Source organism: Gorilla gorilla, chromosome 1 (assembly GCF_029281585.2).
Source record: "Gorilla gorilla gorilla isolate KB3781 chromosome 1, NHGRI_mGorGor1-v2.1_pri, whole genome shotgun sequence".
NCBI lineage: Eukaryota > Metazoa > Chordata > Mammalia > Primates > Hominidae > Gorilla > Gorilla gorilla.
In genome coordinates, this window is record NC_073224.2 from 220,678,673 (window position 1) to 220,705,715 (window position 27,043).

Genomic DNA, 27,043 nt, shown 5'->3' on the forward strand with positions numbered 1-27,043 from the left:
CCTGGGCTCATGTGATCCTCCTGCCTTGGCCTCCTGAAGTGTTGGGATTACAGGTGTGAGCCATCGTGCCTGGCTGCCTGGCCTTCAGTCCTTATTTCTGATATACCACCTCTCTATTTGGCATTTTCACCTAGCTCAAAAAGTCAGTTCCTGATAGCATTCTTAACATAGCTAGCCTGTGCTGACAGCTTGCAGAAACTGGCAGGGTCTATGGCCCAGGCTGGAGTGCAGTGGCACGATCTTGGCTCACTGCAACCTCCGCCTCCTGGGTTCAAGTGATCCTCCTCCTCAGCCTCCCAAGTAGTTACAGGCGTGCACCACCACGCCCGGCTAATTTTTGTATTTTTAGTAGAGATGGGGTTTCGCCATGTTGGCCAGGCTGGTCTTGAACTCCTGACCTCAAGTGATCCACCTGCCTTGGCCTCCCAAAGTGTTGGGATTATATGTGTGAGCCACTGCGCCAGCCCTAAAATCTCATCCTTATGTAACCTAAGCCCAGGACTTAGGACTTAGTGGTTAACAGGTTCCTGTGTTTAGTTGATTTTACCGAAGATGTTTGGGACTCTCAGATCTGATGGGCACTTGGCATTGCTGTTGCTTTTTTTTTTTTTTTTTTTTTTTTGAGACGGAGTCTTGCTCTGTCACCCAGGCTGGAGTGCAGTGGTGCGATCTCAGCTCACTGCAACTTCAGCCTCCCTGGTTCAAGCGATTCTCCTGCCTCAGTCTGCTGAGTAGCTGGGACTACAGGTGCGTGCCACTGTGCCCAGCTCATTTTTAAATTTTTGGTAGAGACGGAGTTTCACCATGTTGGCCAGGATGGTCTCGATCTCCTGACCTTGTGATCCACCTGCCTCGGCCTCCCAAAGTGCTGGGATTACAGGTGTGAGCCGCCGCGACTGGCCTATTGAATTCTTAAATATGAAGAAGCCAGCCCTGTTGGCAGTTTATCAGCTTTAATCACCATTACTGAAACTGGTGCTATGATTGATCATGCCTGGTCCTCCAGTCTTCACTGGCCACTGTACCGCAGCTGCATGAACAGCTGCGTTTGCTCAATGGGAAGGAGACTTCCTGCTGGGGGAGGTAAGGGAGGGAGGGGGGAGAGGCATGAGGAAATCCAAGTGGCCTTCTACATTTTTCTCTTTCATCATTATCCATATCTTGATTCTAGAACTTTATTTTCTGGTGTCTCAGAAAGTTAAGAAACCAGTGTCTTCAAAAGTGAGAACCTTCATTCAGACCCATGCGTATCATTGGATTATTATTTTTGGCTATGTAAGGGAGCCTCATTGACCCATTTTTTTGTTTTAAGTTCTTATTTAAATGTCTGCAATAATGACATTTTTGTAACTGGCCCTTGCTGGACACTGGATCGGTGTGAACATTCACTTCCTCCTGTGTAGTTGGACTACCTTCTGGAGCAATTCTTTCCCTTCCTAAGGCTTTGCTGGATCCCCGCCGCCCCGAGATCCCAACAGAACAAAGCAGGTGAGACCCTCATGGGCAGTGCTGAAGGCTCTGACCTTACATAACTTAACCTCACTGATTAAGCTTGGTTCTTGGTCTCCATGTGCCTTCATGCTGTGCTAGGGGCTGGGGATGTAGCAGGGGCAAGTCTGAAAAAGTCACCTGCCCTCATGGAGCTTACAGTCTGCTGGGAAATGGACAATAAATACATAAGATAAACAAGTAAAATATATACTATGTTAGGTACTCAAATGCTAAGTAGAGTAAAACAGGAATGAGCTAGGAAGTGGGGATGGGGATGTGCGTGGGTGTAATTTGAGAGGTGGCCTGGGAAAGCCCCTTTGAGAAGGTGCATTTTGAGTGAAGGCCTGAAGGAGGTGAAGGAGCTAGCTGTGTAGATACCTGAGGAAGAACTTTCTAGGCAGAGGGAACAGGCAATGCAAATCCCCTGAGATCATGTCTGGTGAGTTTGCGGAGGGCAACGCTAGGAAATGAGATCACTGAGGTAATTCGGGCCAGACCATGTGGGCAAGCCAATATCTTATTCACTGTTGGTATTGTTGTATTAACAACCACCATCTTGTCGGGTTTTCTTACCTCCATCCTGAATTTCTTTGCCTAGGGGCATGAGGAATGGAGAGGAGTGTGTTTTGGAGAAGTATATGAGAGAGAGGAGGTTAAAGCTAGGAAAAGACACAGGATGATAATCAGGTTTCAGAGAAATGGGGACTGAGAGGCACCCTGGAGTGGAGAGCAGGAATTAGCTTAGTGGTTCAGTGTGTTGGCTTTAAAATGGTCGGCTTTCCTCTTGTGATGTGAAGTGCCAGTCATCTGTATGTTCTTTCTTTTCAGATTTAGAACGAAGTAGGAATCTAGATCTCAGTCTTACTCCCCAGAGAGCTTCCTTTCTTGTAGTCCTTCCTAACATTCAGCTGCTAAATTTTTAACTACCTAATGCAAGCAGACCTCCTAGGAGATTTGAGGCTAGATATGTAGCCTGGAAACCTCCCAGGACTCAGGAAGGGCAGCCAAGAGATCCCTTTACAGCAGTGCTCAGACTGCCTGTCCCGGCTGGTGTTTTGCAGAGAGGAGAACTTAATCCCGTATTCTCCAGATGTACAGATACACGCAGAGCGATTCATCAACTATAACCAGACAGTTTCTCGAATGCGAGGTATCTACACAGCTCCCTCGGGTCTGGAGTCCACTTGTTTGGTGAGTAGAGCCCACAGCTGCCCTATTTCACCCTTGGTGGATCATTGGTTGTTTCCTTCCTAATTCTTATTCCATCTGCCTTCCAGGTTGTGGCCTATGGTTTAGACATTTACCAAACTCGAGTCTACCCATCCAAGCAGTTTGATGTTCTGAAGGATGACTATGACTACGTGTTAATCAGTAGCGTCCTCTTTGGCCTGGTTTTTGCCACCATGATCACTAAGAGACTGGCACAGGTGAAGCTCCTGAATCGGGCCTGGCGATAAAGAACAAAGACTGTGCCTAAAAGTGGAGAGCCAGGGGAGTGTGGGTCAGATAAGCAGCTACAGCTGCAGTTTGGTGGATTGGTGGAGTATGTGTGTGTGTCAGTGCTCAGCTAAGAACTGTAGGGAAGAAGATGGATGACCTTCACGCAGAACTCCTTTTGGGATACACATGATGCAGAAAGGATCCTACATGGAGAGAGACAGAACTCTCTCAGCTGACACTCTCAAGAGATTCCTGATGGGCTTTCTCTTGAAGTCCAAAGGTGTCTGCATTGTTTCCTTTCTTTGCCCATCCATGAATGTTCTGTTTTGTTTTGTTTTTTTTTTTAATAAGAATTCCGGCTGATTTTTGTGAGGCCTGTTTAAATTGACTTTACTTTGCCTTTTGTGTTTCTCAATTTTATCTAGAAATCTTTCTGACTTTTTCCATCTCTTGCTTCAAAGTAAGAGGGGAACTCTCCTTGCAGACTCCACCTTATAGGTACATTTGGTGTTTTGCACTGGGAAGAAATAGGATCCATCCTTAGCTGAGGCTTGAGGACTGATCCAGCCTCTCATGGCTTCCCTCCAAAGTAACTTAGGGTTGAGGGATCTATATGTGATGTCAAAACTTACTTTAAACCTCTAGTTTCGTGCTGTCATTTATTAGGCTGGGCCACCAAATCTTTGTTTCAATTTATCAGAAGCCAAGTGCATACTAGCGTCTTGTTTGTTGCCCATTGCCTATACTTTTCACCTGAGATGTGTGAGTTGGGGCCTTTTAAAAACTACTGAATTGTCTGAGCCTTGAAGACATTTCCAGGGAGAAGAGATAATCTCTCATTTCACCCACAGGCTGGTCTAATCATAACCTAAAGATGTCCTTGTTTAAGAACCCCATTATTTATTTTTAGTTTTTAATATAAATTAACATGTGGGTCATTGTATTTCTTCTTAAATGAGGAAATTCTAAATCTTATTGATCTAACCTTTGAAGCTTTAAAAAAGAGGAGAAAGAGGGTAGGGGTGGGAAACTGGCATACTGTGTGTATAGCACTGCCGATTGGCTAGGCCGCTGTGTCTCTGCTACAAATTAAAGAAATCCTAAAAGTTTTCCTTGGTCATAGAGTTGGGGAATGACAGGATTTTTCTTTGTTGTGAAACGTATGTACAGAGTAGACCATCTCTAGCCCTGTGGTGAAAGAGGTACACTCGAATGTTTGCATAAAGCAAGTGACAAATGACACTGTTTAAGTCCTCTTTTGTGTCTTAGAAGATCATTTTGAGGCTATTTTCACATTAGAGGGGATAAAAGCAGTGAAGACATGGAGTAAGTGTATTTTATTTTAGTAAGGAAAGGTAAGTTTAATCATATATGGGTTGGTTAGGTTATCTAAAAATTTGTCATCTTTCTATGGTCATATGCTGATGGTAGATTATGGCAGAGAAGGAAGAGGAAATGACAACCATTTTATTAATTGTCAATTTGATATTGAGTGACTGAATGTCTAAGAATCTCCAGAAAAAAACAGGCATCTATCATCCTGACCCAAGGCATATTTTAACATAACCTGGGAGAAGAGAGTAAGTACAAGTGAAAAAAAATTCTGCCCTAGTTTTGAGAAAGCCTGGCTGGAATTCTGACTGTCTTACATACATATGTGCAAGGTTAGCCTGCAAGATTCTAGTTTTTATTTACCAGTGTGCCAGAATCTGAAACAAGCTACTGGGAAGGAAGGTTTTTGTCCTTTAGTAAAACTCCCTGTATTTCAGCTGTAATCAAAGTTACCTCAAAGCAGGTGCTTTTTTTTTTTTTTTTGAGACAGAATCTCACTCTGTTGCCCAGGCTGGAGTGCAGTGGCACGATCTTGGCTCACGGCAACCTCCACCTCACAAGCAGCTGGGACTATAGGCGCGTGCTGCCACGCTCAGCTAATTTTTTGTATTTTTAGTAGAGACAGGGTTTCATTGTGTTGGCCAGGCTGGTCTCGAACTCCTGGCCTCAAGTGATCTGCTGGCCTTGGCCTCCCAAAGTGCTGGGATTACAGGTGTAAGCCACCGAGCTTGGCCAAGTGCTTAAAATAGTTAATGCTAATGCCACAGTCCAATTTAAATCTTTTCTTAGTTCTCAACTTTCCTTAATCTTAAAGCAGCATTCGGTTCTGAGCAGCTACACTCAGTCTCCACTAATGGCTGCTGAGACCGTATGTTTCCTCTCTCAATTCTCTGATCTATTTGCTTTCTCGTCATTCCTTGTTTTTTGTGTGTATTCCTTGACTTACCTCTTCTCCTGTCTTCATTAATTAGGTTAATTTTGGGGCCCCATGGTGTTTCACTTAAAAAGATTTGGCTGGGCGTGATGGCTCATGCCTATAATCCCAGCACTTTGGGAGGCCATAGTGGAGGATCTCTTGAGCCCAGGAGTTCCAGACCATCCTGGGCAACATAGCAAGACTCTATCTACAAAAAATAAAAAAAAATTAGCCGGGCCTGGTGGCATGTGCCTGTGGTCCTAGCTACTCAGGAGGCTGAGGTAGGAGGATCACTTGAGCCTGGGAGGTCGAGGCTACAGTGAGCCATGAACATGCTACTGCATTCCAGCCTGGGCAACAGAGTGAGACCCTGTCTCAAAAACAAAAACAAAAACTAGGCCGGGCGCGGTGGCTCACGCCTGTAATCCCAGCACTTTGGGAGGCCGAGGCGGGTGGATCACGAGGTCAGGAGATCGAGACCATCCTGGCTAACATGGTGAAACCCCGTCTCTACTAAAAATACAAAAAATTAGCCGGGCGTGGTAGTGGGCGCCTGTAGTCCCAGCTACTCGGGAGGCTGAGGCAGGAGAATGGCGTGAACCCGGGAGGTGGAGCTTGCAGTGAGCCGAGATCGCGCCACTGCACTCCAGCCTGGGCGACAAAGCAAGACTCCGTCTCAAAAAAAAAAAAAACAAAAACTAGTTTTAGTATTCATTAATTACGTATATGAGCACTGGTAGTCTAGTGTTTGTTCTTGTATACAGTGTTTTCTTAAATGAGATGATGCTATTTAATTCTGTTACTTGTTTTTTCAACTAATGGATCTTTTAAAGTTTTTTATTTAAATTTTTTGTGGGTACATATTAGGTACCTATACTTATGGGGTACATGAGATGTTTTTATAAAGGCTCAGCTAATGCATCTTGAATATCATGTATTCATAAAGATGACTGAAATAGTTTCTGGAACAAAGTCTGATAGAAAAAATACTCAATTCCTAATTTAAGTGTTAGAGACTTTAATGTAAGCTACCTAATCTGAACTAGTTTCATTGTTTGTGTGTGGGTACATGTTATGTGCTCCGTAAGGCATCTTTCAATTTGAAAATTTCATAATTGTAATTTCACTGCCTTTATAAATTGCTTTTTTTTTTTTGGAGGCAGGGTCTCTGTCACCCAGGCTGGAGAGCAGTGGCACAGTCATAGCTCACTGCAGCCTCGAACACCTGGGCTGAAGTGATCCTCCCTCCTTAGCCTCCCAAAGTGCCGGGATTACAGGCATGAGCTACTGCACCTGGCCCATAAATTGCCATACTTTTAAAGAGCCTATTACACAAAGTATCATCAGAATCATCCCAAGACTCATTTCCTGATTCCTAATTATTTAAAATTTTGCTTTTAGGTGAGGCATGGTGGCTCAAGCCTATAATCCCAGCACTTTGGGAGGCCAAGGCAGGCAGATCATTTGAGGTCAGGAGTTTAAGACCAGCCTGGCCAACATGGTGAAACCTGAAACCCCATCTCTACCAAAAAAATAAAAAAATTTAGCCAGGTGTGGTGGTGCGTGCCTGTAATCCCAGCTACTTGGGAGGCTGAGGCAGGAGAATCGAACCCAGGAGGCAAAGGTTGCAGTAAGCCGAGATCATGCCTCTGCACTCCAGTCTGGGCAACACAGTGAGACCCTGTCTCAAAAATAAATAGATAAAATGAAAAAATTGCTTTTAAATCATGAAACCATTCTGTTTTCTTTACTTGGAATGTTTTCTTCCCTGCTTAAAATCTGGCTTGTCTCAAATCTGAACTCCTCCATAAAGTCTTCCCTATTGGTTTCAGCTACTGAGGACCTTCAACCATCCTGGCTGCTTACCACGTAACTTCCTGAGTGATATACCACACCCCTTTATTATTTCAGATATTGTGTCTCTTAGGGACTGTTTTCTGAATTACCTATTGTCCCAGACATGAAGTTGCTCCTTGACAAATAGTTCCCCAAATGGCTGTACCTTCTTCTCCAGAACCCTTAGGAACTTTGTCCTCAGTTTCCCAAATTTCTAAGACTTCGGTGACTTAGTAAGGGATTTTTTTCCTTTTTTTTTTTTTTTTTTGAGACAGAGTCTCATTCTGTCTCCCAGGCTGGAGTGCAGTGCCTTGATCTCGACTCACTGCAGTTTCCACCTCCCGGGTTCAAGAAATCCTCCTGCCTCAGCCTTCTGAGTAGCTGGGACTCCAGGAGTGTGCTACCACGCCCGACTAATTTTTGTATTTTTAGTAAAGACAGGGTTTCACCATGTTGGCCAGGCTGGTCTCGAACTCCTGACTTCAGGTGGTCTGCCTGTGTGGCCTCCCAGAGTGCTGAGATTATAGGCGTGAGCCACCGTGCCTGGCCCCAATAATTCTTTTTTTTTTTGAGACAGTGTCTCACTCTGTTGCCCAGGCTGGAGTGCAGTGGCACAATCTCGGCTCATCACAACCTCTGCCTCCCCGGTTCAAGCGATTCTCCTGCCTCAGCCTCCCGAGTAGCTGGGGCTCAGGCGTGCGCCACCATGCCCGGCTAATTTTTGTATATTTATGGAAATGCCAAGAGATAGTTCAATCTGCCTCTCTGGCATGCCATGGACACCAGGTCTGACAAACTCTTTTACTCCTTAAAACAAATGCTCACCTGATCAATATGGGGAAATAAGCTGTATGGTACCATAATTTCTATTCTAAAAGGGAAAAGTATCTCTTTGGTATTGCTTTGGGAAACATTCTTTATAACTATCTTGCTATTTAAAAATTGACAATTATCCTTCCATAATTAAAACAGGTAGACAACATCCTGTGCCCTTTCATTTTTTTGTAAAATGTAACAAACTATTCAGCATTCTTGAAGCAACCTTTCAATAATGGAGATACTGGTGCTTCATATCAATCAGCTGTTTTGATTTTGTGGCTAAGTTCTTTATTTTAAAAAGACTATGTAAGTTAAAAATTTTTTTTTAACAATATCCCCAAATTAAGGTGAGTGTTGCCTTCAAAACCTACCCCACCATGTTTCCCAGAGGTCACCACTGAACAATTTGGTATCTCTCCAGGTAATACAATCTTCTGCAGCTTGGTTTTATCACTTAGTCTATCGTGGAGAGTGCCTATCTGAGAGGTAATGGATCTACACCATTCTTAGTGGTCACACGGTTGAAATTCTTAAGTGCTGTTCCATTAGAGATTTTTATGAGACTCAATACTGTTTCGGGAAAGTCTAATATTTAGGTCACCTTTCCAGTAAGAAATTTATAACATAAAGGATGTGTACACACCCACCTTCCCATTTTTTTTAGGAATCAGAGTGTGAAGTTAGTTGAGACTGACCTCCAACGAAGAAGCCTGTTTTCCACCAGCACTAAGGCTTTTATATATTTCTGATCCAAGAAGGTGACTTTTCCAGGATAGAGACTAAGAACATTTAGGAAGGTGTGTTTGTAAAATAGCCGAAGGTTTATATTGAAGCACCCTCTTCTCTGTCCCCTAATGTGCAATCTGAATGAATGGAAGTCAAGAAAGCAAACTAAAACTATAATTAAAAGGCACAATTACTCATACAAACTCCATTATACTTCATGGTTTGTTCACATAATGGCTTTGATGATATCATATATCCCATGTGCTGTGATAAAATAAGAACTAGACTAGATCAATCAACCAGAGGCCAGTTTATTGATGATAATGAATGAAGACTGCAATTGCAAAGAGGGCTAAAATACTCATGCTGCTGGAATATATATCCGCTCCTATAAAAAAGGTGATATAAGTTAAAATGCTATTATAAGTTTGCTTGGTTGTTACGGAGTTAGGAGATGTGATATCTTACTCATGCTTTTTACTATAGGCACATACCTTCCAAGGAGACCAGAACAGTCCCTCTCTGCACCCTGACCCCCCATGTCCCCACCCCAAACAGTGCTAAAGGGTACACACAGTGTAATCATTTGGCTCCACTTTTCCCAGAGTTTGCATATAAACTACTTTCCTTCTGTTAAGTATCTGGCATACAGTAGGCTCTCTCTGTCATCATACTCTGTACCTAATTATAAAGCAAATGGATGATAAAGTATTTATAAATTTTTTCTTTTGACTTTTGACAACACAATTTCAGACTTACAGAAAAGTTGCAATAGTACAAATAATTCCCAGATCCCCTCTACCCAGATCCCCCAAAGGTTAACATTTTACCACATTTGATTTATCCTTCTCCTTCTGTCTGTCTGTCTCTCTGGCTCTCAATCTGATAGGTCAAAACTTTTGAGTGTAAATCTTAAAGTGACATTGTATTCTAGTCCCTCCACAGCTAGCAAAATTGTTTCTTTTTCGCTCTTAAAGCAAGAAGGCTGCAATAAGCATTTTCTTCTTCCTTTTAAGTTCATGCCAGGTGAATTGTTCAGTATCATGGGAAAAATAATACTTGTGGGTTACAAATAATGTCTCCTAATTCTAAATTGAATTAGGCTTCTAGTCTAATTCCTTATATTCTTGGTAATTTGAAAACTAAGTCTGTTGTGAATTACCAAAAAGGAGCTGCTCTCCATTTGAAGTTTTCAGTATTGCAGTAGGAGTTTCAACAAAATATGCACTGATTACTTGTTCTTGTAACTTTGTAAAAGCTTGAGAACAGATTGACCTCTGTTGGCTCCTACGGGGTAACAGCTAAGGTTTATTCATTTACTTGTTTCTAGAAACATTGTATCTATTAGGATTTATTCCAAGCAACTCTGTATTAGATGGCTTAAAAGAAAAAAAAGAGAGATGTGCTATCTATCGCTTTTGAAGCTCTGTAGTGAGGCACACTGACCTCATTTGTTTTTAGATTGCTGTACAATTTACAACCACCAAAGTGTGCAAATCATAAGTACAAATCATGGCTTAGTGACTACTGTGTGTGTATATCCATGTAAGCATAACTGTGTCAAGGTATAGAACTCTTCTAGCTCCCAGCAGGCCTCCTCATCACTACCTCTACACAAATCTTTAAACCATACCATTCATCAATGTCTGCCATTTTTACTTCATTGAATTCCCTGTAACATGACTGTATCATGTCTTTTATCATTTTAAATTTTCAGTTCCTTGGCAGACACTTGGGATTAGAATGGAACTAGTATTTTAAGTCCTTCAGTTAATTCATAAAAGTTATTTATTGTTTTTTAGTTTCTATCTTATTTCCTGGACCAGAATATTAGAAGCTTGTGTTTCATCTAGAAGTCTTTTATTAGTCTCTTTTGTCATCTAAATTTATAACATAGATGCCATTCCAAATCTTTGTGGCAACACAAGACCAAACCTCCAGTACTGAAATAAATGTGGCATTTATAAAGGAAGTTCTTTATCTGGAGTGCTCTCTCCCAATCTATTAACCAGAAATATAAAGTATATAATAAATAATTTAGGTAAAGGTGAAAATCTCCCTGTGATAGTTTGCATTTGCCTTTTATTCTCCTGGAGAGGGAAGGGAGGACAGCAGATACATTTGATCTTTTATTTCCTGAAATTTCTCCAAGACAGCTTTTGCAGATTAATTTTATCCTCTGGTTAAAATAAAATTCATGTCCCAAAGCCATTATAAAATTCTGGGTCTCCAGCCTTTCCTTAGGGCTCTGGTTCAGTATCTTGAAATACTGCAATATTTATAGTGTTATGGAAAGTTCTTTTTCATTTCTGATGTTTTTATGTTTAAAAAACTTGCTGTTATTATTATCCTCTGGTAAGTAGGCACTGAAGGAAAATCCCTACTGCTGTCATCAAAGCCACATTTTCCTCCAAGACCGGCTTTGACTTGACTGAATTTTATTTCGAATGTAAAGATGCAGGCTGGGCGCAGTGGGTCAAGCCTGTAATCCCAGCACTTTGGGAGTCCAAGGTGGGAGGAACCTGGGACTTCGAAAACAGCTTGGGCTACGTAGGGAGACCTGTCTCTTAAAAACAAACAAAAAAAATTAAGAGTGGTGGCCTGCACCTGTATAGTCTCAGCTACTGGGGAGGCTGAGGCTGGAAGATCGCTTGAGCCAGGGAGGTGGAGGCTGCGGCCAGCTGCAACTCTTCCACTGCACTCCAGCCTGGGCTATTGGGCGACAGAGCAAGATCCTGTCTCAAAAAAGATAAAGTATGTCATATCTTAATAAAAGTGCAGATTAATCACTAGGTACCAATTCATTTATCAGTGTTACACACCAAGAACAAAAGCTCTTCCTAAACTTAGGGGGAGAATTTCAGGGCTTTAGGAATTTGAAACCGTCTTCACAGTTCCTTCCCAGTCTTATTTAGGCCAGCTGTAGGCCATAGGCTAGAGCTTGAAGCCGTCTACCAATATCTCACTCACAGGACTGTCCTTAATGCACGAATACCTTTCCTCGAGCAAACTGCTTTTCCCTCTTAGACCTTGTAGCCAGATCATTTTACCAGCAAAAGTCTCAGACATCTCCTGTGAATAAAAGCTTACATTCTTTCCTTGCCAGTAGAAAAAAGGGGAACACGTAAGCATACGTGGCAAATTGCAAAGAGGGATGCACTGTACGAGCTGGTCAGATTGTTAATGAGGGCAATCCAAACAGAAGAGATTTGAGTGCGAAGGGAATATGGATCAGTGATTAAAAGGTGGTGTGAGAGGGAGAAAGCTTTGTAAACGATGGCGCTCTTTAGTATTGCTATTGGGGGGATCTAGGCAGGGGAAGAAGCAGGTGAAAGCGTTTTAGGCTTCGGCCTCCTCCTGTCGTCCTTAGCTGTCCCAGGCCAGGGCCATTCTATTCGCCCAGGTGTAGTCAACTCTGCTGCCCTAGACTTGCCCACTGAACCCATGCCTCAGACTCACCTTTCCCCGCTGCCCGGAAGCCAAGTCGCTACCACCTGCTTGAGCAACTCCCACCGCGCAGGCTCAGAAGTTAACGCTCTCCCGCCTTTCCCCGCTGCGCTACCTTCTGAGCAGGCGCAGCGTCTCCGATCCGTTCCCTCGCCGTGGCTCGACCCCGGTGAGAGCAAAGGCCGCTCCGCGCGTCGCGTTTTTGACCCATGACGGCGGCGCGCAGTCTGACGCGACAGATTGCGTCACTTCCGCCCCCTCCTGGGAGGCGGCGCTGGGCCGGTGGCAAGCCCCCGGAGGGAGCCGCAGTAGTACGACGGAAGATGGCGACGAGCGGCGGCGAAGAGGCGGCGGCAGCGGCTCCAGCGCCCGGGACCCCGGCAACGGGGGCGGACACGACCCCGGGCTGGGAGGTGGCTGTGCGGCCCCTGCTGTCCGCGTCCTACTCCGCCTTCGAGATGAAGGAGTTGCCGCAGCTGGTGGCCTCAGTCATCGAGAGGTACCGGGCGGCGGCTCTGGCGGGCGACGCTGTGGGAGGGGGAGGGGATTTCGAGCCGGATCGTCTGGACCCGCTTTCCAGGCCGCCCCCTGCCCCCTTTGAGGATCCCCGCCACAGCCACGGCTTCGGGGTCCCGGGCCCCGGGAGACTAGGGCTTGCCTGGGTTTCCCTCCGCCAACGCATGTAAATCACCTCTACCTCAGTTTCCCCTCTCGAGCAAAACTTTAGCGGCCTCCCTGCGGGAGGGCGTGGCCGGACACGGTTGAGAGTGAGATGCATTCGCCCTCTTAAGGGAATGTTCACGGGGCTGCCCCTTGGGTCAAGTCACAGATGAGTTTGCATTTCTCGCCCGCACTCATCCTCCTAGCCTGGGCCGGAGCGGAGCCGTACGGTATAATTTAATAACGGTCTCCCCGCGGTGCTGTAATCAGTGGGGGCACGTGCTATTTCTGTGACTGAAGCCACTAGCTACATTGATGACCTCTTTTTACGTTGCACTCCTTGTGCATTCCTACTGTATCGGTCTTTGATTAAAAACATTTCAGTGTGTGAGTCTGAGAGATCATTTTCCCAGAGGATGTGTGGTGTGTGTGTTCTCTTGCTGCCTCCCATCCCCCTCGCATTAAAATATCATCACATTCTTTTACAAACGGTACTATCTGTTGGTTTCCTTTTGTGTGTTTTTGTCTTTTTGCACAGCGATTCTTAGCTAGTGACAGTTATGTAGGTACAAAGATGGTGATCTCAGAGTGCCTGCCTTTTCCTGACATACTGTGCTCAGAGCAGTCTTTCATTAGTTTAATGGTAGACTTTTGCTTTTAAAGCCAGACTGACTTTCATTTTTCTAGCCATACCTCATTTCAGCAACTCCCTGCAATTGTTAACTGGGTCATTTTAGCTTCACGATGACAAGGGTATATCTAGCTGCTATCCAAAGGTTAGAAATTGCTATTTGTTACTCAAAGGAGGCCCATGGTTTGACAAATTGTTTTTGTGCTTTTTCTTGTTGTAGACTTGTAATCCTTTGGATGCAGAGTTTTTAACAAATTATAATAACATAACGGTTGAGTTTGGTAACTTCACAGTCAGCTTTACAGACGGATTTTGCTATCTAATCATCAGGCCAGGAATGTTCTGAAGATGTAAACAGGTTTCAAATATACTACTTTCAAATTACGTAGCTGCTTTTTGTTTTAAACATTTGGATTGGCAGTATTTTTCCTGACTCATACTCATGTTACGTAGAATCAGTAACGTTCCAGTCTTTTTAGAGCATTTGCTTTTATGTTTTTCTGGACATGAGCTGGATAGGTTATAAAATATTAGTAATTTGTTGACACCCTTCCATAAATCCTGTATTCTGGGGCCACCTTTAAAGCTGTAATACTTAAGGAACACCCTCCAACCAAATACATCACTAGGTTTGAGTTTTGCCATATATGTGGTAGTGGTCTTTGCCATACCCTCTGTTTGTACAAATAATCAAGAGTTGTATTTGTAGACATTAATAAGATCTCTCTTTATGGCTTAGAAAATAAGTCCAAACTGATGGGTCTTTGGTAACGCATTTATTGGAAGGCAAGATCTCTTTTTTTTTTTTTTTGAGACGGATTCTTGCTCTGTCACCCAGGCTGGAATGCAGTGGCGCCATCTCAGCTCACTGCAAGCTCCACCTCCCAGGTCCACACCATTCTCCTGCCTCAGCCTCCCAAGTAGCTGGGACTACAGGTGTGTGCCACCACGCCCAGCTAACTTTTTGTATTTTAAGTAGAGACGAGGTTTCACCATGTTAGCCAGAATGGTCTCCATCTCCTGACCTTGTGATCCACCCGCCTTGGCCTCCCAAAGTGCTGGAATTACAGGCATGAGCTACCGTGCCCAGCCGGAAGGCAAGATCTTTTAAGTCTTCTGGTTTTTGGAGCTCAGTTAGCTTTGAAAGCCTATGTGTCCTCTGCAGGCTGTGTGAGAGGAGTATGATCTAAAGAAAAATTTCCAGAAGAAATACCTGGCTTACAAGTTCTTTACAGTGAGAACAGCTAAACGTATCAAGTGTTCAGTTTGTTATAAAGCAGGTGTTGGCAAACGTCCTGTAAATGGCCAGATAGTAGATAATTTTGGGACATGTGGTCTCTGTCTGGACTGTTCAACTCTGCCATCATTGTGTGAAAGCAGCCACACACCATACATAAATGAATGGGCATGGCTGTGTTTAAAATTGTATCTATGGGCACTGAAATTTGAATTTCATGTAATATTTACATGTCACAAACTATTCTTTTGATTTTTTTTTTTTTTCAACCACTCTTAGCCGTACAAAAACAGGTGACTTCCTGGATTTGGCCTGCAGGCCATAGTTTGCCAACCCCTAGCTTGGATCACACAAATTATACCCTGCTATCATTATTCTGGTTTTCAAAAGTTTTATTTATTTATTTATTTATTTTTTGGAGACAGAGTCTTGCTCTGTCACCCAGGCTGGAGTGCAGTGGCATGATTTTACCTCATTGCAACCTACGCCTCCCAGGTTCAAGTGATTCTTGTGCCTCCGCCTCCCAAGTAGCTGGGATTATAGATGTGCGCCACCAGACCTGGCTAATTTTTGTATTTGTAGTAGAGACGAGGTTTCACCATGCTGGTCAGGCTGGTCTTGAACTTCTGACCTCAGGTGATCCGCCCGCCTTGGCCTCCCAAAGTGCTGGGATTACAGGCGTGAGCCACACTGCACCCAGCCCAAAGGTTTTATTTATTTGTCTTTCTAAAAAGTAAAGGTCTCAGAATTGTGGGAGTATGTCTTGCATAGGAAGCTATAGTACCAGATCAAAGCCAACACTGTAGATGCTGAGGTGGGCCTTGTTTTCTAGCTAATCAGAGGCTGAGATGTCTAGGCTGCCACTTTAGTTGTGTGTTGCCACTCCCATCTTCTGCAGTTTCCTGGTTTTTTTCTCTTGTTAAACCTGCCATGTTTTTCTTCCTTGTCACCGGGGACCATCTGTTTTTCTGTTGCAGTCTACTACTCTCTGCTTGCTTTTTTGATGTCCTGGCTCCATCATGCCAGCTCTTACTTTCTACCTGGTAGCCTGCTTAGCCATTGTATTTATCTCTTGACTATTGAGAATGATGACGTGCTCGAGAGTCCTCAGTGCACCACATTCTACCTTCTTTTATAGTTGAAATTGACCTTTTGAAGAAAAGGTAGATTAAACGTTCCTAGGTCTAACCCCTGTTTCTTAAGTTTGACTTTGCAACCAAACTGAAATAGAGGAGGAATCGATCAACATGGATGAGTTGGAAAGCATACTCTCAAGTCATTGGATGTTTTAAAAGAAAAAGATATCTGAATTTATTTAAAGGGAAGATTTTTCTCTATAGCATGTAGCTAGCTAGCGTGTCTTTTAGTAGTAAAGTCTACTAAAATATTTTTTCTTTTTTAAGAGACAGGGTTGGCTGGGCACAGTGGCTCACACCTGTAATCTCAGCACTTTGGGAGGCCAAGGCAGGCGGATCACCTGAGGTCAGGAGTTTGAGACCAGCCTGGCTAACATGGTGAAACGCTGTTTCTACTAAAAATACAAAAAATTAGCTGGGCGTGGTGGCGCGTGCCTGTAATGCCCATAATCCCAGCTACTCGGGAGGCTGAGGCAGGAGAATTGATTGAACTGGGGAGGGGAAAGTTACAGTGAGCTGAGATCGCACCATTGCTAGGGCAACAAGAGCAAAACTCCATCTAAAAAAAAAAAAAAAAAAAGAGAGACAGGGTCTCCTGTTAGCTGGGCTGGAGTACAGTGGGATGATTATAGCTGACTATAGCCTCAAACTCCTGGGCTCAAGGGATGCTCCTATTTCAGCCTCCTGAGTAGTTACAGTAGCTAGCTAGATTACAGGCTCCCACCACCAGGCCCAGCTTAAACTCTTTTTTAACACTGTTACTTATTACATAGTTTAAAGAACATTTTAAACACACTGTTACTTTTCCAAGCCAGAAATGGAGCAGAACTAGCTCAATGGAGCACATGCCGTCCATGGGGTTAGTTACTATAATCATTGCTGAATGTAGCCTTCTCTGTTAAGGTACAGATAATTCGTTTCTTAACTCTGTGCAAGATACGCTGGTGAGCATGGTTATCATTTGACAATTTGATTGACTCTTTGTAGATAAAAAGAAATATGCTCCTTCTCTCTCAGCCAATTCTTTCTGAGCTGACCTGGCCTTTTTAATGATAAACCTGTTCGAGGTTTCTGTTTCCAGATATTCGCTAGAATTTAGGGCAAAGACACCTACTTTGGAAGGGGGAGACTGTTACAACATTCCCATTAGATAATGCACAGTCATTTCCTAAAAGTCTTGAAGGGAAGAAAGGGATGCACTAATGCTGTGATCTTCTGAATTTGTAAGCAGTAGGATGCAAATTGATAATTGACCTACAGGAAAAAAAAATAAAAAGCCCGCCACCAAAAGATAGATTATGATTGTGAGATTAGTCTTTGTGACTACTGTTTCTATGTCTTAGTATCACATTAACCACAGATTTGTCAAGAGTATGAGGGAAGAATCTGAAAGACAGTTTTCAGTTCTTTAGTTAACATGCAGCAGATTATAGATAGAAAGATAGGAATAAGCATAATGGATTCTATATATACTAGAGAGTACATGAAACTGATGAGGGGAAAGGAGCTTGTGGAATTTTTACCATTTACAAAAAAGATTGATAGTATGATATTGAAGAGGGAGAAGGGAGGTGAATCCTTAGTCTTTTATGATGCCCCTCCTCAGATTCCATTTCTTCCTAAAAAGAGCTAGATTTTTCCAGACCCTGCCAGTTCTTTTTTCACTTACACATCAAATTGGATTTCTCTGACCTGTCTGCTTAGCTGCTGTTTCCCTTTGTACTCTGCATCACATTTATTTGGTATAGAGTATAAAAGCTTCAGCTTCTCTGTCTATCCGCAGTGTTTCACGCTCAGCGGTGCTGTTGTTGCAGTTCATTAGGAGCGACAGGTGATTCAGGAAGATGCTTGACCAACCAGAGCAAAGATGTACTTTCACCTCTCTTTATTTTCCTTCCTGTGCTTATATTTGCTTCCATTTCTTCATTCTTCTCCTTCCTACTTAACTTTTTGGTCCTTTGTTCCATTTTTCCATTTCTTATTCTCTGGTGTCTTGGTGTCTTAACATTTTCTCAGGGCATGAGGGTGAGGTTGGAAATTATGGCAGCACATCCCTATTAGCTGACTCATGCACACTGTTTCTTTAAAATCAAGAGATATGACAATGTCCATTACTTCTCTGTTTCCTCCTTCAAATCTTCAAAACCAATTTTTCCCAGGTTTATCCTTAGTTGCCCAATGCACATTATAAGTAGAGCTGAAGACCGTTCCATTTTTCCTCTGCCAATGTCTGTCTTTCCCCAAAATGCATTCTTCCTGTTTCTTTATTGGAATAAGGATGTTACGTATTTCTAGGGGAGGAAGTTGGGTTCATTAGATCACAATAGGATGACACTGAACCAGGCAATTAAATGAGTTTACTCCTATATATATATATATTTTTATATATTTCATTATCTGAATGGGTATGAAAGCAATAGGCTAAGTCCATCCTTTGGGTGGGCAGTATTTTTCTTAGATTTGGTAAACCTGTTCAGCTGGAAAAAGTGGGGATAAGCAGCTCTGAACTTTGGAAATAAATCAGGAACTTTGGAAATAAACCCAGTAAAATAACATCAAATGACAGAGTGGGAAAGCCTTAGAAAAACAAATAAGAAAGTATAAGGGTGGGGCCAGGCGTGGAGGCTCATGCCTGTAATCCCAGCACTTTGGGAGGCCAAGGTGGTGGATCATGAGGTAAGACCAGCCTGACCAACATGGTGAAACCCCATCTCTACTAAAAAAAAAATACAAAAATTAGCCGGGCGTCGTGGCACGCACCTGTAATCCCAGCTACTCAGGAGGCTGAGGCAGGAGAATCGCTTGAACCTGGGAGGTGGCGGTTGCAGTGAGCTGAGATAGTGCCACTACATTGTAGCCTGGGCGACAGAGCGAGACTCTGTCTCAAAAAAAATAAAGTATAAGGCTGGAAGTAAAGGAAAAACTAAGTATGTGAGGTAGAAACGGGGATTTAGTAGGGAGTTTTCTGCTGTACATGTGAGCCTTAAAACTGTGTTTAGTCACCAGCAACTTTTGAGTGCTGCTTGTTGTGGAAAGGTTTTTATTTTCTCCTTTTTATGTACCCTGACAAATGGAAAATGACCCTTAGTGGGCAGGAGGATCCTTGCACACATCATAGATGCTCCATAAATATTTTTTTCTTGGTGAAGGAGTTATTCTAAGTTAGGGACTAATCTTTGATACATACCCATTTATCCTTGATCTGCATATAGCAAAGTGCTCGCAATGCCAGACTCTCAAGTGTTATTCAAGGTGATTCATCACCGACATTGGCACCTTCCAAATAGTGACTTGTCCTTTTGGCTCCTGTGTTCATTTGGCAGGCAGATAGTCTTGCAGGCAGTGAATGGAGTGTTCACTCTGTTTACATTTCCCTTCTTAGGTTGATACTTTTTTTTTTTTTTTTTTTTTGAGTTGGAGTCTCACTCTTTTGCCCAGGCTGGAATGCAGTGGCACAATCTCAGCTCACTGCAACTCCACCTGCCGGGTTCAAGCAATTCTCATGCCTCAGCCTCATGAGTAGCTGGGACTACAGGTGGGTGCCACCACACCTGGCTAATTTTTGTATTTTTATTAGAGATGGGGTTTCACCATATTGGCCAGGCTGGTCTCGAACTCCTGGCCTCAGATAATCCACCAGCCTCTGTCTCCCAAAGTGCTGGGATTACAGGCTTGAGCCACCAGCTACAATGCGTCCCACCATAGGTTGATACTTCTTGCTGGGGATTGACTCACTAAGTAAACTGTTCAACCACACTTGTTCTTTCCATTTAATAAAATATATTTTAGTCTTTGCTTTACCTTCATGTTTCTTTCTTTTTTTTTTTTTCTGAGACGGAGTCTCGCTGTCACCCAGGCTGGAGTGCAGTGGCCCGATCTCGGCTCACTGCAGCCTCTACCTTCTGGGTTCAAGCAATTCTCTACCTCAGCCTTCTGAGTAGCTGGGATTACAGGCGCGTGCCACCACCTGCTAATTTTTGTAATTTTAGTAGAGACAGGGTTTCACCATCTTGGCCAGGCTGGTCTTGAACTCCTGATCTCGTCATCCACCTGCGTGGACCTCCCAAAGTGCTGGAATTGCAGGCATGAGCCACCACACCTGGCCAGCCACCATGCCCGGCCCATGTTTCATCAATTGTGGATTAGCACCTGATTTGATAGAATGACTTTAAATGTATCCAGCCTTTAAACCTAGCTGGCCTCTAGATTTTTTCAGAAGAGGGCATTTCCCCAGCTAAGGATAAGGGATGTGGTTAAAAGAAAAAAATCACCGACTCTTTTGTGATCTCGCTTTAGTCTACAGTCAGGGGGATGGTGTGGGGGATAACTCTGTTATCCAGTGAATTTTGGACTTTAGCACTGATCATATGACTTCTTATCTTGAGTTGTTGATTCCTTTTAAGTTACTGCATTACAGGCCAGCCTTATTTGGTCTAAAATTGGTTACTTTAATCTGTATTCCCACTAACAGTATATTGAGTATTCTGGTCTGCCCCTTTTTGGCTATCAATAATGAAGGCATATTAGCTGTTGGTCTTTGCCAGTCAGTAATATAGAACAGATTGATATCCTGTTAGGTCTTTACTTGCATTTCGTTAGTTCTGCTTGACTTTGAAAATGTTTTCTGTTTGTTAGTCTCTGCTTCTTCCCTAGCCTGATGACCTTGAATGAGATATTTAATTTTAATTCTCTAAGCTTCACCTTCCCAATCTTTTTTTGAGATGAAGTCTTGCTCTATCACCCAGGCTGGAGTGCAGTGGTTCAATATCGGCTCACTGCAACCTCTGCCTCCCAGGTTCAAGCAATTCTCCTGCCTCAGCCTCCTGAGGAGCTGAGACTATAGGCACGTGCCACCACGCCCAGCTGATTTTTGTATTTTTAGTGGTGACGGGTTTTCACCATACTGGCCAAGCTGGTCTTGAACTCCTGACCTCAGGTGATCCGCCTGTCTCATCTTTCCCAGTCTTGAAGGGGAGTAGGTTGATGATACTATCTACCAGGTAGTAAGGATTAAATAATGTAATATCCATAAAGGGGTATCTGGCACATAGTAAGCGCTAAGCAGATGCTGGCTGAATCATTATTATTTTTACAGTGAATCAGAAATCCTGCACCATGAGAAGCAGTACGAGCCATTCTACTCATCTTTTGTTGCACTTTCCACACACTATATTACAACAGTTTGCAGTCTGAGTAAGTATTCCACTCTTGTCCTTCCCTTCTGAGGGCTTGTGAATAGGGGGATTGTTTATCCTCTCGTTAGTGTATCTGAAAAAGTTGTTAATGAAGTCTAGGTTTTAGCACTCCTAAGCTGCTCACCCAAGAGTAGAGACAACTGTCAGCTAGGATGAGGCTCCAGAGGTTCCCTTACCTAGGCTAACCAAGTGGAATTTTAAAACTACTTGGCTTGGACACCTGCTTTATAAGTATTAAGTCCACCTCCTTTCCCTTCTTAATCCAAAGCATTTTATTGATTTCTCATGTAATTACTGGTGTGTTAATTTCCCTGGGGGGAAGGCGGTGGTGGATACTGACCTCTGGAGTTAGCAGCCACTCAAGGTTCTATTCCTTATTTGGTTTTGGTGAGGATGTGGATTCTCCTTTGTGTTCTCTGGTATATGAAGGGATTTCAACTTCAGTTCTCCATTTTCTTCATTTTTCTACCCCCAAAATGGCTAAGCCCTATTTTACATTTCTGAATTTTTACATTTGTCTAAAATCTTGACTCAAATAGTTCTGAAGAATTCTAATTATTTTAAATTTGCTTTTTTAGAGACAAGGTCTTGCTCTGTCACCCAGGCTGGAGTGCAGTGGCGTGATCATAGCTCACTGCATCCTTGAAGTCCTGGGCTCTAGTGATTCTCCTGCCTTAGTCTCCTCAGTCCTAGCTGGGACTACAGGCACAAGCCACCAAGCCCAATTAATATTTTGTAGTGACAGGGTCTCCCTATGTTGCCCAGGCTGGTCTGGAAGTCCTGGGCTCAAGCAGTCCTCCCAGCTTGGCCTCCCAAAGTGCTGGGATTACAGGCAGGAGTCCCCATATTTGTTTATTTGAACAGTTTGCTAAGCAAGTAAACTGAAAGGACACTGAAGAATTAGTGTATTTTTTGTGTGGCCCAAGACAGTTCTTCCAGTTGCTGAGTAATCCTTCAGTGTCCAATACTGTTTATTATAAGCTCTGGCTACTGGCAGAAGAATCAGTTTTAGCTTGGAGAAACTTTATGTAAGGAAGTCATTTTATTTTTTTAAGTTATACTTAAAAATTTTATCCATTTATTTATTTATTTTGAGATCGGGTTATGAGACTAATTTTTGTATTTTTGGTAGAGATGGGGTTTGACCATGCTGGCCCAAGCTGGTCTCGAACTCCTGGGCTGAAGTGATCCACCCGCCTCAGCCTCCCGAAGTGCTGGGATTATAGGTGTGAGCCACTATGCCTGACCAGGACGTCATTTTAGAATCCATGGGAATACTACTACAATAGTAGTATTGTCTAGTGCAAGCTTGTCCAACCCACAGCCTGAGGACCATGTGATGGCTTTGAATTTGGCCCAACACAAATTCATAAACTTTCTTAAAACATTATGAGATTTTTTTTTTGCCTTTTTTTTTAAAGCTCATCAGCTATTGTTACTGTTAGTGTATTTTTTGTGTGACCTAAGACAATTCTTCCAGTGTAGCCCAGGGAAGCCAAAAGATTGCACACTCCTGGTTTAGTGGTTAAGAGCATGAACTCTAGAGGCTGACTGCCTGGATTTAAACCTAGCTATGTGACTTTTGTCAAGTCATTTAGTTAGCTCAGCTGTTAAAAATGGACAGGGATAATATGAATATCTGCCTCATAGAATTGGTTTAAGAATTAAATGAGTTAATACCTTTGAAGTGCTTGGCACTGGTGTGATGTAAGTATTTCCTATTATAGTTATCCTAATTTCTAGTAAATATGAGATAAATTGATCTGGTAGTTATTGATGTCAAAATGCCTTTGTTTACCCCTTGGGTTTTTGGCTCTGAATAATTGTTACGATATTGGGAATGTTGGACATAGAGCTCAATACTTACTTTGCTTAATTTATTGACCAACGCTGAGCAGTCTGAAATTGAGTAATGTTTATTACTTTCTCAGTTCCCCGGAACCAACTTCAGTCAGTGGCAGCAGCCTGTAAAGTTCTAATTGAGTTTTCTCTCCTGCGTCTGGAGAATCCAGATGAGGCTTGTGCTGTGTCCCAGGTGAGAGTGATGGGCCCATTTCTTGCCCTATTCTGAAGCAGTGTTGTGACTGACTAGTGGAATAGAGTAGAGGTCAGTGAACTTTTTCTGTAATAGGCCAGATAGGAAATCATTTGCAGGCTGTATGTTATCTGTTGCAGCTAGTTAACTATGCCTTTTTAGTGTGAAAGCAGCCATGGATTAATGTATAAATGATGAACATGGCTGTGTTCCAGTAAACTTTATTTACAAAAACAGGCAGTGTTTGAATTGGAGCTGTAGTTTGCCAGCCTCTGGTACATGGGGCTACAGAGTCTTCTCAAAGGTTGCAAACTTACATACCTGCAGGGGCCAGGTAGGTAACAGAAAATGAGTAAAGTGTGCTAGTTGAGAAGATTGCAGGCCCCAACTAAAGGGGCTAACCACTATTTGGCTCTGGGTTATTACTGCCATGCAGGAATGGAGGTGCAAGGTTGCTATACTGTGAATTATTTGAGCGTGAGAATTTCAGATTTGCATGTGAATCTTTTCATTTCCTTCAAATTTTAAAAAAATATTGTGAGAACAATAAGACAAATCTGTAAGCTACATACGGTCTAAGGACATCAGCTTGCAGTCTTTGCTTTAGTGTTTATATGAACCTAAATTTGGCCCTGTGCCAGTTAGAATTTCCAAAAGAGTAGAATTTTCTGAAAGATCTATTTGCATTTGTTTTCTTTTCAGAAACACTTGATTCTCCTAATCAAGGGCCTGTGCACTGGCTGTAGCCGACTAGATAGAACTGAAATTATCACATTTACAGCAATGATGAAATCTGCCAAGCTGCCCCAAACAGTGAAGACACTTTCAGACGGTGGGTGTTCCTTTGACAGATCTGATCACATGACCACCCCCATGGCACCTTTTCCATGGCACCTTTGCCTTCTAGTGGCACTTTCCTCAGCCCTTTTTTTGCCTTTGTATTTTACAGTGGAAGATCAGAAAGAGCTGGCCTCACCAGTAAGCCCTGAGTTGAGGCAAAAGGAGGTACAGATGAATTTTTTGAACCAGCTGACCTCAGTTTTTAACCCTAGAACTGTAGCATCACAACCTATCAGTACACAGACTCTGGTGAGTTTCTTTAGTCAAATGTCTTCTTCTCTGTGGGTTTTGTTAAGATGATAACACTAGGGGAGAAAAAGTGATGTATTTTATGTTTGTGATATAAAATGATATACATGTCTGTGGGACAAAAGAAATTGAGGAATACAAAATAAAACAAGTAAAATTCACCCCAACTCCTTCTTCTGTCCACGGTTATTACTGTTTTGACGACCATTCTAGGCTTCTCTCAATGCAAATTAACAAATGTAAGGTGTATGTACAGTTTTCTATATAAAGGCATCACTCCATTTTGGTTATAGAACATATATATATTTTAAAGCTGTATATTTTTTCCCTCCTCCTGAAAATGTAACCTGTATTTTCTCCAACATGAGTAAGGAATTTTCCCTTCACTAACTGGGGAGTCTGGAGAGTATCCGTGCAGCTACTGCTCACTTTTGACAGTTGGTTTGGTGAAGAGATAATAGTATCTTGACAGGCCTTATGTTTCTTTTCAGGTGGAAGGAGAAAATGATGAGCAGTCATCTACAGATCAAGCCTCAGCTATCAAAACCAAGAATGTGTTCATAGCTCAGAACGTGGCTAGTCTTCAAGAGCTTGGTAAGACCCCCAACTGTTATCAGAAAGCTGATTTCTGGGCTGTCAAAAATTCCTTAAGTGTGCTTCTGTCATATGGATAAGAATCAAGCATCAGACAAAGGCCTGTTTGTAAGGTTGTGGTTTTCATTCATTTAGGTGGCTCGGAGAAGCTACTGCGTGTATGTTTGAACCTGCCATATTTCCTACGCTATATCAATCGGTTCCAAGATGCAGTTTTAGCTAATTCCTTCTTCATAATGCCTGCAACAGTAGCAGATGCCACTGCTGTTCGTAATGGGTAAGGTGCTTCACAGTGCACATGCTTTACTTTTTTTGTTTTTGGGACAGGGTATTGTTCTGTCACCCAGGCTGGAGTGCAGGGGTGCAGCCTCGGTTCACTGTAACCTCGTCTCCTGGCTCAAGCAGTTCTCCCACCTCAGCCTCCTGAGTAGCTGGGACTACAGGCACACACCACCGTGGCTGGCTAATTTTTGTATTTTTTGTAGAGTCGGGGTTTTGCCTTGTTGCCCAGGCTGGTCTTGAACTCCTGGGCTCAAGCAATCCTCCTGCCTTGGCCTCCTGAAGTGTCGGAATTATAGGCGTGAGCCACTGTGCCGGGCCCATGCTGATAATTTCTTTAACTGTCACATTATAGAAGTGAATGATTCTAAGAGACACTTGTTGATCTCTGTCATGTTCCAGCTTTCATTCATTGGTGATTGATGTAACTATGGCATTGGATACCCTTTCTCTACCTGTGTTGGAACCTCTCAATCCTTCTCGTCTACAAGATGTGACAGTCCTCAGCCTAAGTTGTCTGTATGCAGGTGAGAAGTTATTATATCTGGTCTCATTTTCTCAGTCAAGCAGAGATATACTTTCAGGAAACCATGAAAATCCTCCTGAATACTCTACTCATCCCCCTTTACTTGCTCCCTTCTCTCGAGGATCATCTAACGTCGCATCAAGGTGAAATGAGGTCTCAATAGGAATCTTTGTAAATGGTCCTGTTGTTTCACTGCTGCCATTGCGTTATAGGCATATTTGATTTTATAGTATGTGCAGATACTAAATATTTACTATATGAAAAGCAAATTGCCTAAGACTGTTGAGATACTGAGATGAACTACATGTAGTCTCTGCCCTCAAGGAGCCTACATCTGAGCAGCAGAGAACACATAAGGCTAAATAGTATAATATAAAACAGTATTAAAGGCAATAGAAGTATAGAATATTTTCGGTACACAGAGAAGAGAGGGATTGAGTCTTGCTGCGGGATCAGGTTTGAAGAAGGCTTCGTGGAACAGGTGGTATCTGTTTATACTGATAAATGCGAAGAATGATATTCTTTAAGCTTCCATAAAATCCCCTTTTTTCCTGTTGATCTTACTGCCTTTGAAGCAGGACCTGACAGCTGGTGTTTACTCTCTTTTAAGTTATTGTTAAAAGGACTTTTTAGCCCAGATCACTGATCCTTGGCTTTAAGTTCCGAGACATATCATATCTCTGGTATGTCTTGGAAGTTATAGCAATTTCAGAAGTTTACTTGGTTTTGCAAGTGAAGATTTGAGCAGATAGTCTTGGAGACCTGACCTTGGGGACACCATGAAATTACTGAGGTTGATCTCCCTACATTCTCTGAACAGTTTTAATTTGAACATCTGTGTGTGAATAGGAATATAAAGATAAAGGCATTTGTGCTCTCAGAGACCTTACTGTCTTTTAGAGGATATTAGTAAATAACTTATAAGTGAAGAAACTGAATGAGAGATGAGAAAGTACTTTGGAAGTTTAGAGGAGGGAGAGCTCACTTTCAGTTGAGAAAGGCAGTAATCATGAAGGAGCTCTGATGTTGAATCTTAAGTCAGGTAGGATCTCGGCTTGGCTATTTCTAGGCAGAGGCAGAAGCAGACAAAACGTATCCAAGAGTTTGGGGGAACATAGTACGTAAGTTTGTGTGTGTGTGTGTGTGTGTGTGTGTGTGTGTGTGTGTGTGTGTGTGTATAAGTAAGTCTGTAGATTTTATGGCTGTTTGTGGGTGTTGTATAATTGGACAGAAAGTAAGACTCAATTAGAAATGCAGACTAAGTCATTTGGACCATATCCTGTACGTAGTAGAGACCATTAAAGATTCTGAGCTGTGAGAGGATCTGAGCTATATTTTAGGAAGAACATTCAGGCTATACCGTACAAGGTATTTTGGTGTGGGGAAATATTGGAGGCAGGGAAACTACTTAGGAGGAATTGGCAGTCATTCAGGCAGCGTACATTTAGGGCCTCAGCTAGGGCAGCAGCATTAAGAGTAGAAAGTTAAGGATACATGTGAGAATATGTTCTCTCATAGCTATTTTCCAGTATTGAGCTTCCTCATGCTCTACCGTTGATTTTGCATTTTTAAATTTGGGGTTTATTTATTTTGATTTCCAGGGGATTTCATTACCCTCACATGGATCTCAATGTACTCAGTCAGTAAGTGATTA

General features: G+C 42.7%; 2 protein-coding genes and 1 long non-coding RNA gene across 36 annotated transcripts in view; 2 read left to right on the top strand and 1 right to left on the bottom strand.

The window, feature by feature from the left end:
* Positions 1-4,171, top strand: part of EMC1 (ER membrane protein complex subunit 1) — a 33,730-nt gene extending 29,559 nt beyond the window's left edge. For both annotated transcript variants that reach the window (XM_004024783.4, XM_019011861.3), the window contains exons 21-23: positions 1,404-1,488; positions 2,553-2,682; positions 2,769-4,171. In XM_004024783.4, the coding sequence (XP_004024832.4) occupies positions 1,404-1,488; positions 2,553-2,682; positions 2,769-2,948 (395 nt within the window). In that variant the 3' untranslated portion in view covers positions 2,949-4,171. The remainder of the gene's footprint in view (positions 1-1,403; positions 1,489-2,552; positions 2,683-2,768) is intronic.
* Positions 4,172-8,851: 4,680 nt separating this feature from the next.
* LOC115933746 (uncharacterized) lies at positions 8,852-12,232 on the bottom strand. Its single transcript, XR_008679597.2, has 2 exons — positions 12,020-12,232; positions 8,852-11,295 (listed from the first exon to the last, which is right to left on the bottom strand). It is a non-coding gene; the product is annotated as an uncharacterized lncRNA (long non-coding RNA).
* A 33-nt stretch (positions 12,233-12,265) lies between these two features.
* UBR4 (ubiquitin protein ligase E3 component n-recognin 4) overlaps positions 12,266-27,043 on the top strand; it is a 136,161-nt gene continuing 121,383 nt past the window's right edge. For all 33 annotated transcript variants that reach the window (XM_055385985.2, XM_055385998.2, XM_055386063.2 and 30 more), the window contains exons 1-8: positions 12,266-12,506; positions 20,767-20,864; positions 22,798-22,901; positions 23,604-23,733; positions 23,851-23,990; positions 24,482-24,584; positions 24,720-24,861; positions 25,266-25,390. In XM_055385985.2, the coding sequence (XP_055241960.2) occupies positions 12,331-12,506; positions 20,767-20,864; positions 22,798-22,901; positions 23,604-23,733; positions 23,851-23,990; positions 24,482-24,584; positions 24,720-24,861; positions 25,266-25,390 (1,018 nt within the window). In that variant the 5' untranslated portion in view covers positions 12,266-12,330. The remainder of the gene's footprint in view (positions 12,507-20,766; positions 20,865-22,797; positions 22,902-23,603; positions 23,734-23,850; positions 23,991-24,481; positions 24,585-24,719; positions 24,862-25,265; positions 25,391-27,043) is intronic.